Raw genomic sequence first — 15,001 nt, 5'->3', positions numbered from 1 at the left:
CACTCATTCATACATGTTCCATTCATTCACACTCATTCATTTACTTACTCATTCTCAATTGTTCACTCACTCATTCATCCTTTCATTCATTCACTCACTCCCTCCCTCATATGTTCCTTGATCACACTGACCTGTGCTCTGAGCCACACGTCAACTGTTAGGAACACCGAGATGAACAGAAGGGTTCTCACAGACAGATGGCCCTTCCAATGAGGACAGTGTGACTTGCGCAAACAGAAGGATGGATCCATGAGGTCCAGGGGATCAGAGGCAACCCTTGAGTGGGAGTGGAGTATGGCCAGGGAGAAACCCCAGTGGAGTAGATATTTGATCTGGGCCTTACATGATGAATCGAGAAGCTTTTCAGATATAAAGAAGAATGGAAGTCTTCCCAGGCAGAGGTCTCTATGGCTGGTAGTCAGGGAAGGTATCCTGGAAGAAGAGAAACTTGATCTGGGCTTTGGGTGTGATTGGAATGGGAAGGGCATCCCAGGTGGGAGGAACAGTGCAGACAAAAGCTCAGAGAGAGGAAGTGTGAGGTGTGTTCAAGAAACAGGGAGGAGATGAGCCTGGCTGGTTGGAAAGAATGGGTAGTGGTGGAAGGAAGATTAAGCTAAAAGCATATTGACAAGGCTTGAATGTCAAGCCTCAAGGTGTGACCTTGATCCCAAGGGCTCTGGAGAGCCATGGACTGGAAGGCCAGGCTCAGGAAGGAGCCAGGGCTAATGGTCTGCCTTTCTTCCATCCCCTTTCACCAGTGTGCCAAGCCTGGAGCCCCAGGAAAGGGCCTCGGTCCGATTCAACATCACCCCCTCCAAGAGTGGCCCAAGGCAGCTGCAGGTGGACCTCGTCAGCCCCCATTTCCCAGACATCAAGGGCTTTGTGATCATCCACGTGGCCAAAGCCAAGTGATAGGCCATGATGGGCTGAGAGGGAAGGAGACGGCCCCCATTCCCCTCCTGTCCACCCCTTTGCCACTCCCATGTGGGAACCAGAAGGCCTGGGTTCTAGTCCTGCTTCAGCTTCTGCCCCACTTTGTGAACTTGGGCAGGTCTCATCTCTTCCCTTCCTGGGCCTCAGTTTCCCCATCTGTAAAATGAGATGTTAGACTCAGTAATCCTTAAACCTTTGGACAATGATGGATGAGGTAGGGAGCCTCTACCACCTTCATCTGTCACCCTCACGGCTGGGAGGCGGGCAGACCGACCATCACACTAACCCTGGCCCACCTGGCTCGGCCACCTCCTGCCCCGCCAGTTCACCATCACCTGGGCTGACCCCTGGGCTCTCCTTGCTTCTCTCTCAGCTCTTCAATGCTCTGACCACATCCAGACCCAGGAACCTTCTCCCGGGCTCTGAGAGAGAACCCCAAAGTATTAGAGCTGATACCTAAGCCTCCCTCAGCACTCCCATACACAGAGGGAAGAGCCTTGCCCGAGGCCAGTGGGCGAGCTGGAGGAAGAGCTGGGGCCCGTGTGCCTGCCGTTTACACCGTCTGAGTTCTATCCAAAGTCATGTTCCGGAAAATCATTAGATTTGAAGCAATGGGCGATCTTCCCTCAATGAAGACATAGCCTCAGCATCCGCGGGGCTCCTGCTGCCTGAAAGAAGCTGAAGATGGAGGAGGAGCCATCAAGACTGGATTGCATTCAGGGATGCAGTCCCAAATCTGGTCTAGTTATGGTCATCAGGGACCTTATACGACCAGCCCAGTGTTGATTGACTTCTTTGCAACCAGAACAGTGTTGACTTTGCAAAACATCCCCTGCAGCTACACTACACGCAGTCATGTTCTCAGCATCAAACAGGACAGAGACCTCTGGGACGAAGACCAGAGTGGAGACCACCAAGCCATGAAGATAACTGCAGCAGACGTGGAAATCAGCTCAGAAGCGTTCTGGAGAGCCCCAGGCATTATGACTAGTCATATAACTTGAGCCATCTGGACAAGAACAGACCAGGCTCAAGTGCTGTGAGCCGCCTCCTGGGTACGGACTGGAGTGGGAACAGTTGATATAGTGGGCCTTTGTGAGCAAGTGTTTGATGGGTGATCCTTGTGACCAAGGCCTCAGCGAAGGCACTTCTCTGGTGATTCTACACAGCGTGGGGACGGCCTGGAGAACCCAGGTGACTGCATGCATTTAATGAGTCAGGCCCTTCAGGACCCCCTGTCCAAACCTAGGTTTTGGATGCTGATCCCGTATAAGGGGGGCAGCTGGAGGTTCAGAGCAGGCAGCCATTTCCTCGGAGTTGACAAGCAACTTCAAGCCTGGAGGGGGCCCTGGGGGCTGAAGACAACAGGAGGCCATCTCCCCTCTTAATAAGATGCTTCTTTCAGCAGGGAGACAGCACAGTCTCCCCTTGCAGTGGCCCCAGACACCTCATTCTTCCAGCAAATGCCAACTGCCTGTCTTCCTCCAGCTCAGCTGTCTCAGGCTGAGCTCCCCAGGAACTGACTCTGAGCTGGGGTTTCGGGTACAGGACACTTATGAAGGAATGACCTGGGGACCAACACCCATGGAAAGGAGGGGGAGGAAGCAGGAGGGGGAAGAGGGAGATATCGAACCGTGATACAAGTCCAGTGGCAGCCTGGGCCCACCCTGTGGGCAGCTCCAGAGCCAGAATGGTCTGCCAGAGTGTGTGTGTGTTTGAGGAAGGGACCGTAGCTGCAGGTGATGAGGGCCACCTGCCACATAGCTCTGTCTCCACTTCAACCCCCTCGCTCTTGGCGCCTCTCAGCTGAGCTGAGGCAGCGCTTCCCGGGGACAAAACTCACCCCGAAGCTTCTTCCAGCCCATGCTGAGAGCAAAGGCCACCCCACAGCCAATGAGAGCACCCTGACTGGGGGTGGGAGAAGCGGGGACACTGAGAGAAGACAGCCCAAAGCAGAGGGTGGATGGAAATGCGGCTTTGGAAGCTGCAAAGAAAAATGTGCAAGTAGAATTACCTTTCAGTGGGTCTGGCAACACGCTAACGATGCTGTCCCCAGAGGAAGGGCAGAACAGTAGTTCTGGAGTGAGCAGAGCCTTAGAATTGGCTGGCTGTGGGGACCCAGAAGGATGCCGGCAACAGGGCCCTCCCCCAGACTCAGGCCTCGCCCTGCTTCCTTTGGGTCCCCTTGGTCTCTTAAACACCACTGTGACCTTCACAGAGGCTTTTGACATGGAGTTACCTCAGCGATCTGGGCTTTCACGTGCCAGAGGGGCCTCTGAGCCTTTAGAAGAAGGATTGGCAAGCTTTCACTGTCGAGGACCACATAGTAAATATTTCAGGTTTGCAGGCTGTACAGTCTCTGTTTCAACTACTCAACTCAGCTTTTATGGCATGAAAGCTGATAATGGGTAAACAAATGAGCGTGGTGTTGCAATAAAACTTTATTTATAAAAACAGGCAGCTGGCCAGGTTTGGCCCACAGGCTGCGGTTTGCTGACCCTGCTGTAGAACCACGTGCTGACGCAGCTGCTTGCTCCAGGGCTGAGCTCTGATGCCAGGCTGCCTCCCAGCCTAGGATCAAGCCCAAAGCTGGGCTGAGGCCAAGCCCGAGCAGGCCCCACACAGAAACGCAGATGAGTTTCCAGCTTGTGCTCATGAGCCCAGATAGAGTCGTTACTCAGAGCCGTGATTGGCCAGACCAGGTCATGACCCTGATGCTAGAAAGAGCCCTAAACCTTGGCCTCACAGTAAGTCCTGGCTCCTACCACAGCTACATCATGACTCGACTCTGGCCATCCGCTGAGCCCTGACTCCATGCTGAGCCCTGATGCAGCCCCAGACAGTCCTGACCTCAGACTGAGCTCCAATCCTGATCTCTCATTGAGCCCTGGACCCAGACTGAGCCCTGATCCCAAACAGAACCCTGACCGTGGACTGAGCTCTGACCCCACACTGAGCCCTGATCCAGCCTCATTCCGAGTCCTGACCTCAGTCAGACCCCAGTTGGGGCTCCAGGCCTTGACTTTGAACTTCTCTTCTAGATCTGAGCTTCTCCAGTGGGGGCCACACACCCATCTGGCCCATTGATGTCACTGGGTAAACACGACCTGCCTTCCTGGACCAGGGTCTGAGTTCACCTTCCTTTTCTTTTGAGGTACTTGGGCAGAAATATTTGAGGAGCCTGGTGGACCCCTGGATCCTCCCAGCTCTGTCACGCTTTGAAAGTCTGCCTTCGTGGCCCAGTTCTCCAGGAACGAGTATAAGAGCCTGGCATCCGACCAGGGCCCTGTCCTCCACTCAGGTGCTCTCACTTCCCTTCTCATGCGCTTGCCAAGAGTGAAAGGAGCTCTGCTGAGCGCCTGCCACCAGAACAGTAGGCGATCTGCCACTCTTAGTACCAGGGACACTCCTTTCAGCAGGGGTGCTCCATATGTCATCCGAGTTGGTCTCCTCTTGTGGCCGCCCCACACGGCTCATTCTTCCAGCAAATGCCAGCTGCCACAGGCTGTCCCCCAGGAAGCTGACTCTGAGATGGAGTTTAGGGTGCAGGATGGAGGTCGAGAAAGGCGGGGGCCAGAGGGAGGAATCGAACCACGATGCAGGCCCAGTGACAGTCTGGGCCCACTGCACAGGCAGCTCTAGAGCCAGAATGGTCCATCCAAGTCATCTCGGGTTGGGCCAAGATGGCTGGGACTTTCTATGCCTGCGACTTTCTATGCCTGCATCTGTCACTGATTCGCCCCAGAAGGGGCGTGACTTTGGGTGAGATAACTACTGCTGGGGCCATCCGTGAAGCAGCTGACAGCTGAGGGTCATTTGCCGGCAGCACTTCCAGCAGACGGGGCGACAAGCCGTCCGTTGAAGGGAGGTCTGGATGGTGTACCTTCACGTCCACCGCCCCGCAGCCCGTTCAAGCCAGGACAGAGCAGGGACATTACAAGTTCCCTACACTCACCAGGCTAACCTTCCAGCTGGTGGACACAGGTATTCAATCACAACATTTTAAAAGGTGTGAAAAGTAAAATGAGAAATAAAAGTAAACAAATTCATGAATAAGTAATTAAAGCTAGTGATAAGTGCCTAAAAGAAAATATTTGCCCTCTAGGATGCCAGAGAAAGCCATTCATGGTGAGGTGACTCCCCAGAGGCACTCTGTTACAAACTGCCCAAGACCGGCGCCAGGGGAAGCTGCTGGCTGCTGGGTGCTAATGGCCACCGTGCATTGCCGGAGCCGGTGCCGAAGAAGCCATCTTCCCTGCAGAAGCCCCCAGGGCTGAGACCACCAGGGCGTTGGCGGGCCCTGGAAGCAGTGCCGCGCAGAGAGCACCAGAACCAGCGCAGGAAGCCCTCTCTCCTGCAGCGTCTCTCTGGCGCCCTCTACTGGCAGACCTTAACATCGTGCCCGCTGACAAAAAATATTTTTATCTAGCCACAGAGCAGGCACCAAGGGTGGATTTGGAGCTGAGACAGAATAAATTGATAACTGGCACTGTGACCCTCTTGATCTTCTCTGAGAAATAAAGGGTGCTCCCACCTCGGTGCCTTTGCAGTTGCTGTACCCTCTCCCTGGAGTCCTTTCTCTCCTTCCCCAGCCATATCTGCATGGCTTGCTCCCTTACTTCCAACAGGTTTCTACTCAAACTGCTCTTTATCTTTATGATGAAATAGCACCACACTCGCAGCACTTTCCATCTCCCTCTTCCTGATTTCCTTTCTCCACAGCGATTGTTACCGTTTGACATCATTTACATGTTTGTTATTTATTGTTCGCCCCCTCTTCTAGAATGTAAGCTTAGCAAGTGCAGAGCATTCGTCCGTCTTGTTTGCTCTTGTGTACCCAGCAGAGCTGAATGAACAGTGCCTCGGACACAGTAGAAATTCCATAAATACGTATTGAATGAATGAATTGTAGCAAATTAGGAGCGTACAGGGAGACAAGGGAAACTCCAGGCAGAGTCTCATTACCTTGTCACGACCCCAGTTAACATGGTGGTAAGCTTCCTTTTAGATTTTTCCCCAGTGACGTTGTTGGTTGTTTTTTTTAAAATAGGGCCTTAACACACACAGAGAAATATATTCATATCAAAAGTGTGCACCTTACTGAATTTTCACAAAATGAACCCACCCAGGTAACCAGCACCCAGATCAAGAAATAGAACATTACCAGGACTCTAGAAGCATCTTTTGTGCCCCCTCCCAGGGTAACCATTCTCTTCGGTTGTAGAAGCAAAGGTTAGTTTTTGTGCTTTATTTGAATGGAATTACACTGTATGTATTTTGTGTTTGGTCTCTGGATTCTGTCACTTGACATTCTATGTAGAAGGTTCATCCATATTGCTGAGTGTTATTGTGGATCTTTCATACTCTTTGATGTGCAACATTCCAGTGTGTGGATATACTCCAATTTATCCACTTTACTGTTGATGGATATTTGGGTAGTTTCCAGTTTGGGCCTATCAGGAATAGAGTTGCTATACACATTCTTGTACATGTCTTCTTGTGAACATGTGTCAGCATGCCTCTTGGGTATATATCTAGCAGTGGAATCTCTGGATGATATGCGTATGTTCAACTTCACCAGCCGACCTCCCCACTCCACACCCCAGGGGTATTCTCTTTCATTCATGTCAGTTAGCATCCGCTGACACGAAGCACCCAGCATTGTGCCTTCTGGAGGTGGACATGTTCTTTCTTTGACTCCTTGGGAAATGCTGGACCTGGTCCAGTGGCAAGAAACAAAGACAAATCAGCCACAGCACAGGTAAAAGTGGCCACACCCCGTAACGATGGATCCCACTCCTGAAGAAAATATTCTAAGGTCATGTGCCGAAGAAACAACTCTGTCTTTACAAAGCTAGAATTGAAAGCCTCAAGAATAACAACCCTAACGCCAATCACTTGTTGGCCACTTGCTCTGTGCTGACCTTGCTATGTATACTACCTCACTTAATCTTCAGTGAGATGAGGGCCTGTCACCCTGTAATACGAAGGCTGACTTCTTTGCTGACAGCTGTCAGGCCCTCTCCTCCCTGTTCCCCACTGGCCCACATCTGGGCGAGCCCATAAGAAAGCCCCAGGGCTCCCACCCTGGGCACCTGCGGGAAGTTCAAACCACACAAGCCCTAACCCTCTTGTGGGACCCTCGCCACGGCCCTACCCCCAGTGAAATGGGCCGTTGCCCCTCCCTGCTCTCTCAAGCCATTTTCAGACCTGCTTGGGAGCCTGCCCTGCTCTCCCCAGAAAGCCTCATTATGTCAATAATAAATACTTTCCTACCCTCTTGTTGCATGTATACACCATCAGTCTCAGATGTCCAAACCAAATTTGGAGGAGGGCTCAATCCCGCCCCCCCATGAGGCAGCAACAAGACACATCCCCATTTAGAGTCGAGGAAACTAGAACTCAGAAAAGTTCTTTATCATTCATTCGTTTAAGAACAGGTGTCGAGTGCACAGAGCAGTGAGAAATAACATGGAGGAATCCCCTGGCCTCGTTAGCGTGGGGGAAGTAGTTCACAGAAAAATAAATAGAAATTTCTTTTAAATATATGAAAACACAGCGAGCGTCCCTCATAGCTAAATATATACTAATTAAGGAGATATTTTAATTTATCAGATTGAACAAGATCTAACAATGTAACGCTACGCCGTGTTGTCAAGGATGTTAGAAACAGAACCTGCATGTACCATTGTTAATGGTGCAGGATAACACAACCAGAGGGCTATTTGGAATATCTAGCAATATTTTCAGCGTAACCTCCTCCTCCTCAGTAACCCTACTTTTAGGAATTTATACACATACACAGAGTTATGGCCCCACAGCTAAAGAGGGACAGGGCTTGACACTTCCTTCTTTCTTTAAATTAAGTATATTTTATTTCTGTATAGGTCTTTGTAGATTATTAGAACAATACAGAAAATGAGGAAGAAAAACTCTGCCCCACAGTCCCAGCCTTCGTGCACCAGACCGAGCCCACACACTACCACCTTCCTCCTGAAAGAGCAATGCTGCCTCCTAGTGGATTTGTCTTTTTTTAAGCACATTTATTATTGAACTATTTCTAAGTTTTTTAAGGTAGCTAATTATTTTAACTAGGTAATGCACTCACGTGGTTCGATATTTTACAAGTTCTAAACAGCACACAGTGGACACTCTGCCTTCCATTCCTGTTCCCATTGAACTCGGTTCCTCTCCCCACAAGCAACCAAACTGGCCAATTCCTCGTGTGTAGCCTTCCAGGGATATTTTATGCAGACGCCTGAATTCGGTAAATGGGAGTTTCCTTCCTTCTAGCCCCTGCCTTTGAATCATCAATATTGCTCCTAAAAACTTAGAAAATCCAAAATAAAATATTTCTACACAAAATATTCATTGCTGCCCGATTGGTACTCATGAAAAATCAGAGATAATAGGAATTCCCCAAATGGTAAGAATGACCACTCGCTATATATACATCCAGTCATCATTATGAAGACTTGCATAATAACCTGGTAAAATGTCTATAACAAAAGTTTGGGGGGTTTGTTTTGTTTTATTTTGTTTTGTTTTTTGCAGGGAAAGATTCACCCTGAGCTAACATCTATTGCCAATCGTCCTCTTTTTTTCCCCCTCTCCAAAGCCCCAGGACATAGTAGTATATGCTAGTTGTAAGTTGTTCTAGTTCTTCCATGTGAGTCGCCACCACAGCATGGCAACTGACAGACAGGGGGTGACTTTGACTCAGAAATTCTTTTTAAATTATCTAAATATAAAATAATATTTATCCAAAAATACGATCATCACACTATTTATTAGTGAAAAAACTAATCTAAATGACCAACTACAGAGAATTATAGGTATTGCAGTGGGAGAGGATGGGGAGAAAGGAGCAGAGAGCTTGCTCAAAGAAATACCAGTTGAGACCTCCCCAAACCTGGGGAAGGAGCTGGAACTACAAGTAAATGAAGCCAATAGAACTCCTAGTTACATCAATGCAAAAAGACCTTCAAGGCATATATTAGTAAAACTGGCAAAAGTCAATGACAGAGAAAACATATTAAGGGCAGCAAGCAGAAGAAAATAACCTACAAAGGAACCCCTATCAGGTTTTCAGTGGAGCTCTCAGCAGAAACCTCAAAGCTAGGAGAGAGTGGAATGATATATTCAAAATACTGAAAGAAAAAACTTCAGCCAAGAATACTCTACTCAGCGAAATTATCCTTCATATACAGTGGAGAAATAATAACTTTCCCAGATAAACAAAAGCTGAGAGAGTTCATCACTACAAGACCCCCTCCCCCCAGAAGAAATGAGCAAGAAGGCCCTCATACTTGAAAAAAAAAAAAAAAAAGAAAAGGTTTACAAAGACTTGAGCAAGGAGATAAATAGACAGGCAAATTCAGAAAATTGCCACTCTCTATTAAAACAGTTTAGGAAACAATTACAACATTAAAGGTAAAGGGAAGAAAAGCATCAAAAATACCTATAAACACTTCATTTTTAACACAAATTCACAAAACAAAATGGAATAACTTGTGACAACAATAGCTTAGAGGGGGCAGAGGAAAGGGATGGAATCTGTTTAGGCTAAGGAGATAAGACACTATCAGAAAATGAACTGTCACATCTACAAGGTCTTTTATACAAACCTCATGGTAACCACTAAACAAAACGTCAGACACAATGATAAATAAAAAGAAAACCATTATAGAAAATCACCAAACTGGAATGGCAGTCAGAAATACATGGGACAAGAAACTAGGGAAATATAGAACAACTGGAAGACAAGAGGTAAAATGGCAGTATTAAGCTCTCATATCTCAATAATCACTCTAAATATAAATGGACTGAATTTTCCAATCAAAAGATACAGAGTAGCTGGATGGATTAAAAAACAAGACCCAACAATATGCTGCCTCCAGGAAACACATCTCAGCTCTAAAGACAAACCCAGGTTCAGAGTGAGGGGATGGAAGACGATACTCCAAGCCAATGGCAAACAAAAGAAAGCAAGGGTTGCCACACGTATATCAGACAAAGCAGATTTCAAGATTAAAAAGGCAATAAGAGACAAAGAGGAGCAGTATACAATGATAAAAGGGACACTGCACCAAGAGGACATGACACTTATGAATATATATGCTCCTAACACAGGAGCACCAAAGTACATAAAGGAACTATTAACAGATCTAAAGGGAGAAATTAACAGCAACACAATAATAGTAGGGGACATCAACACCCCACTTACATCAATGGATGGATCATCCAGACAGAAAGCCAAGAAGGAAATAGTGGAATTAAATGAAAAAACTAGACCAGATGGACTTAATAGATATATACAGAACACTCCATCTAAAAACAGGAGAATACACATTCTTCTCAAGTGTACGTAGAACAGTCTCAAAAATAGACCACATATTGGGAAACAAGGCAAGCCTCAATAAATTTAATAAGTTTGAAATTATATCAAGCACCTTTTCTGACCATAATGCTATGAAACTAGAAATCAACTACAAGAAAAAAGCTGGGAAAGTCACAAATACGTGGAGACTAAACAAAATGCTACTGAACAACAAACAGATAGTGAAGAAATCAAAAGAAAAATAAAAAAAATCTGGAGACAAATAAAAATGAAAGCACATCATACCAACTCTTGTGGGATACAGCAACAGGGGTCCTAAGAGGGAAATTCATAGCAATACAGGCCCACCTCAACAAACAAGAAAAATCTCAAATAAGTAATCTTAAACTACACCTAATAGAACTAGAAAAAGAAGAACAAACAAAGCCCAAAGGCAGCAGAAGGAGGAAAATAATAAAAAATTATAGCAGAAATAAATGAAATAGAAACAACAACAACAACAAAAAAAACCAGTAGAAAGGATCAATGAAACAAAGAGCTGGTTCTTTGAGAAGATAAAGAAAATTGACAAACCCCTAGCCAGACTCACTAGGAAAAAAAGAGAGGAGACTCAAATAAATAAAGTTAGAAATGAGGAGAAATTACAATGAATACCACAGAAATACAAAGGATTCTAAGAGAAAATGATGAAAAACTATACGCCAAAAAATTGGACAATCTAGAAGAAATGGATAAATGCTTAGACTATACAACCTCCCAAAACTGAATAGGAAAAAATAGAGAATCTGAATAGACAAATCACAAGTAAAGAAACTGAAACAGTAATCAAAAACCTCCAAAAACTAAAAGTCCAAGACCAGATGGCTTCTCTGAAGAATTCTACCAAACATTCAAAAAATATTTAATACGTCTCCTTCTCACACTATTCCAAAAAACTGGAGACAACAGAATGCTCTCCTAACTCATTCTATAAAGACAACATCACCCTGATACCAAAACCAGACAAGAACAACACAAAGAAGAAAAATTACAAGCCAATATCGCTGATGAACGTAGATGCAAAAATTGTCAACTAAATTTTGGCAAACCAAATACAGCAATACATTAAAAAGAGTATACACCATGATCAAGTGGGATTTATACCAGGGACACAGGGATGGTCCAACATCCGCAAATCGATCAATGTGATACACCACATAACAAAATGAGGAATAAAAAATCTCATGATCATCTCAATAAGATGCAGAGAAAGACAAACACCCCATGATTTCACTCATATGTGGAAAATAAACAAACACATGGACAAAGAGAACAGATTTGTGGGTACCAGAGGGGAATGGAGTTGGGAGGTGGGCAAAAGGGGTAAAAGGGCACATATATACGGTGACCGATAAAATTTAGACTATTGGTGGTGAATACAATGCAGTCTATACAGAAGGTGATAAATAATAATGTACACCTGAAATTTCAGTGTTATAAACCATTATGACCTCAATAAAACAAAAAAAAATTTTTTTAAGAATACTTTTGAGCATCCAGTATTTTTACTTTGCTAACCACTAGGTAATGCGTGACCAGTTTTTCCTTCACTCAGTATGCTTGTTGTCTGTGATAAAAGAGTCCCTGCCTTTCAGCTCAGGCTAGGAGTACAAAACCCTTTGCGGTCACACTCGGCAGGTAGATGGGAGGCTAGCCAGAGGGTTGCCTCAGCCCTGCTTTGCAGGTGGTGCTACTCAGAGCATAGGTTCCTGTGACACCGTCTGAGTCAACCATTGGCTCTTCTGCCGAAAGCTGCTGCCAAGCTCATCTCCCTGCTGATGTCCTAACTCCTCAGCCTTTTCCTCCGCCGGGACTATGCTGCTCACAAAGAAAAGCCTTAGTAAACTCTTTCTGTGAAGAAACTTTCTTTTTTAAATTGAGGTCAAATTCACAAACCATACAATTTAACTTGACTGTTAGAACTCATTAGCATTTAGTGTATTCACAATGTTGTGCAACTACTAGCTGTCTCCAGTGTCAAAACGTTTTCATCACCACATAAAAACTCCCTGTCCCATTAAGGAATCACTCTCCATCTCCCGCATCCCCACCCCCAGCTCCTGGTAACCTCTAATCTGCATCTTGTCTCTATGGGTTTACCTACTCTGGATATTTCATATAATATGTGACCATTTGTTTCTGGCTTCTTTCACTTAGCACAGTATTTTTGAGGTTCATCCAAGTGGTAGCATGTATCAATACTTCTTTCCTTTTATGGCTAAATCATATTCCATTGGCTGTACATCCCACAGTTTGTTTATCCATTCATCCACTGATGGAGACTGGGTTGTTTCCACCTTTTGGCTATGATGAATAATGCTGCTACAAACATTCGTGTGCAAGTGTCGGTATAGACAAGTATTTTCATTTCTCTTAGGTATGTTATCCAGGAGTGGAACTGCTGGATCACGTGGTAATTCTACGTTTAACCTTTGAGGAGCTGCTAAACTGTTTACCACAGCGGCTGCACCACTTTACATGCTCACCAGCAACGCATGGGGGTTACTTCTCCACATCCTAACCAAGCGTTGTTAGTTTCTTTTTTGTTGCCCCATTAGTCATCCTAGGGGGTATGAAATGGTATCTCATTGTGACTTTAATTTGCATTTTTTAAATAACCAATGATATTGAACAGCTTTTCATGTGCTTGTTGTCCATTTACGTATCTTCTTTGAAGAAATGTCTGTTCCTTTCCTTTTAATTGGGCTGCTTATCTTCTTACTGTTGAGTTATAAAAGTTCTTTACATAATGTGGAAGTTAAACCCAAATCAGATATATGATTTGCAAATATTTTCTCCCATTCTGTAGGCTGCCTTTTCACATTTTTGACAATATCCTTTGATGCACACGCTTTTGGGTTTTTTTTTAGGAAGATTAGCCCTAAGCTAACTGCTGCCAATCCTCTTTTCGCTGAGGAAGACTGGCCCTGAGCTAACATCCCTACCCATCTTCCTCTACTTTCTATGTGAGACGCCTACCACACCATGGCATGCCAAGCGGTGCTGTCTCCGCACCCGGGATCTGAACCGGCAAACCCTGGGCCGCCAAAGGGGAACGTGCGCACTTAACCGCTGCAGCACTGGGCCAGCCCCGATGCACGTTTTTTATTTTGATGAGCTCCAATTTATTTTTTCTTTTGTCGCTTGTGCTTTTGGTGTCAAATCTAGGAATCTGTCACCAAATCCAATGTCATGAAGATTTACCTGTTATCTTCTAGCAGTTTTACAGTTTTAGCTCTTACGTTTAGATTGTCGATCTATTTTGACTTAATGAGGGATGTATGGAGTGATGCGGGGGGTCCAACTTCATTCTTCTGCATGTTGTTATCCAGTTGTCCCAACACCATTTGTTGAAGAGACTATTTTTTTCCCAGTAAATGGTCTTCACACTCTTGTCAAAACTCAATTGGCCATATATGCAAGGGCTTATTTCCGGATTCTCAATTCTATTCCACTTGTCTACCTTTATGCCACTTTTGGTTACTGAAGCTTTGCACTAAGTTCTGAAATCAGAAAGTGTGACGCAGCCAACTTTGTTTTGTCAAGATTGTTTTTGCTATTCGGAGCCCCTTCATGTGAACTTGAAGATCAGTTTCTCCATTTCTGCCAAAAAAACAAAAAACAAAAACAATTGGCATTTTGATAGAGATTGCATTCAATCTACAGATCACTTTGGGGAACATTATCATCTTAATAGTAGATCTCCCAATCTATCAACATGAGACGTCTTTCCATTTATTTAGGATGTTTGTAGTTTTCAGTGTTTAAATCTTTCACCTACTTGGTTAAACTGTTTCCTAGGTATTTTATTCTTTTGGATGCTATGGAGGTTTTAAAATTTCCTCGTTTGTTGCTGGTGTATAGAAATACAACTGATTAGTGTGTGATCTTCTACCCTGCAACTTTGCTGAATTCATTTCTCAGCTCTAGTAGCTCCTATGGATTATTCAGGATTTGCTATACATAGGACCATATTTGTGAAGTTTGACTTCTTCCTGATTTAGATGCCTTTTACCTTTTCTTGCCTAATTGCTCTGGGTAGAATTTCCAATACAATGTTGCACAGTAGTGGTCAAAGTGGTACCCTTGTCTTGTTCCCCATCTTAAGTACAAAGTTTTTAGCCTTTCACTATTGAGAATGTTAGCTGTGGATTTTTCATAAATCCCTTTATCATGTTCAGAAAGTTCCCTTCTACTCCTAATTTGCTGAATATTTTTATTATGAAAGGGTGTTGGCATGATCATCTATTGAGATGATCATGTGGCTTTTTTCTTCTGTTCTATTAACGTGGTATATTCCATTGCTCTTACGCTGAGCCAGCTTTACAGTCCTGGAGAACACCCTCATAGCACACTACTAGTCTAATTTCATTAAAGCTTCCTTTGCATTTAAAATTGTCTTCCCCTCAGGTAGTAACTTAAGAACAGCGTCCGCCTCTTATTTCTGCACCCTTGAAACTTGATGTACTAAGTACTAGAGCACTGCTCAGTGACAGCACAGACTCTGGGTGGACAGTCATGACAATCCCACAGCTCAAAAGTTCGATTAGCTTATATGTATGTGTGTAACGCTGGGAGAAAGTCACACCAAAATTGTTCCTCTCCCAGTGGGACTGGTTCTCATTTTTAGTATTTGTTTCATACTGTATTGTACAAAAATGAACATGATAATCTAAAGTTCATTTAAGA

At 45.0% G+C, this 15,001-nt stretch overlaps 1 protein-coding gene across 1 annotated transcript in view; it reads left to right on the top strand.

Moving 5' to 3' along the window:
• The window catches only part of TGM6 (transglutaminase 6), a 44,160-nt gene extending 40,787 nt beyond the window's left edge, over positions 1-3,373 (top strand). Inside the window, exon 14 of the mRNA XM_070587989.1 lies at positions 759-3,373. Within this exon, the coding sequence (XP_070444090.1) occupies positions 759-912 (154 nt within the window). The 3' untranslated portion in view covers positions 913-3,373. The remainder of the gene's footprint in view (positions 1-758) is intronic.
• Positions 3,374-15,001: the final 11,628 nt, after the last annotated feature.

Source organism: Equus przewalskii, chromosome 21, assembly GCF_037783145.1.
Source record: "Equus przewalskii isolate Varuska chromosome 21, EquPr2, whole genome shotgun sequence".
Classification (NCBI taxonomy): domain Eukaryota; kingdom Metazoa; phylum Chordata; class Mammalia; order Perissodactyla; family Equidae; genus Equus; species Equus przewalskii.
This window is presented reverse-complemented; position numbering and strand designations above follow the sequence as displayed.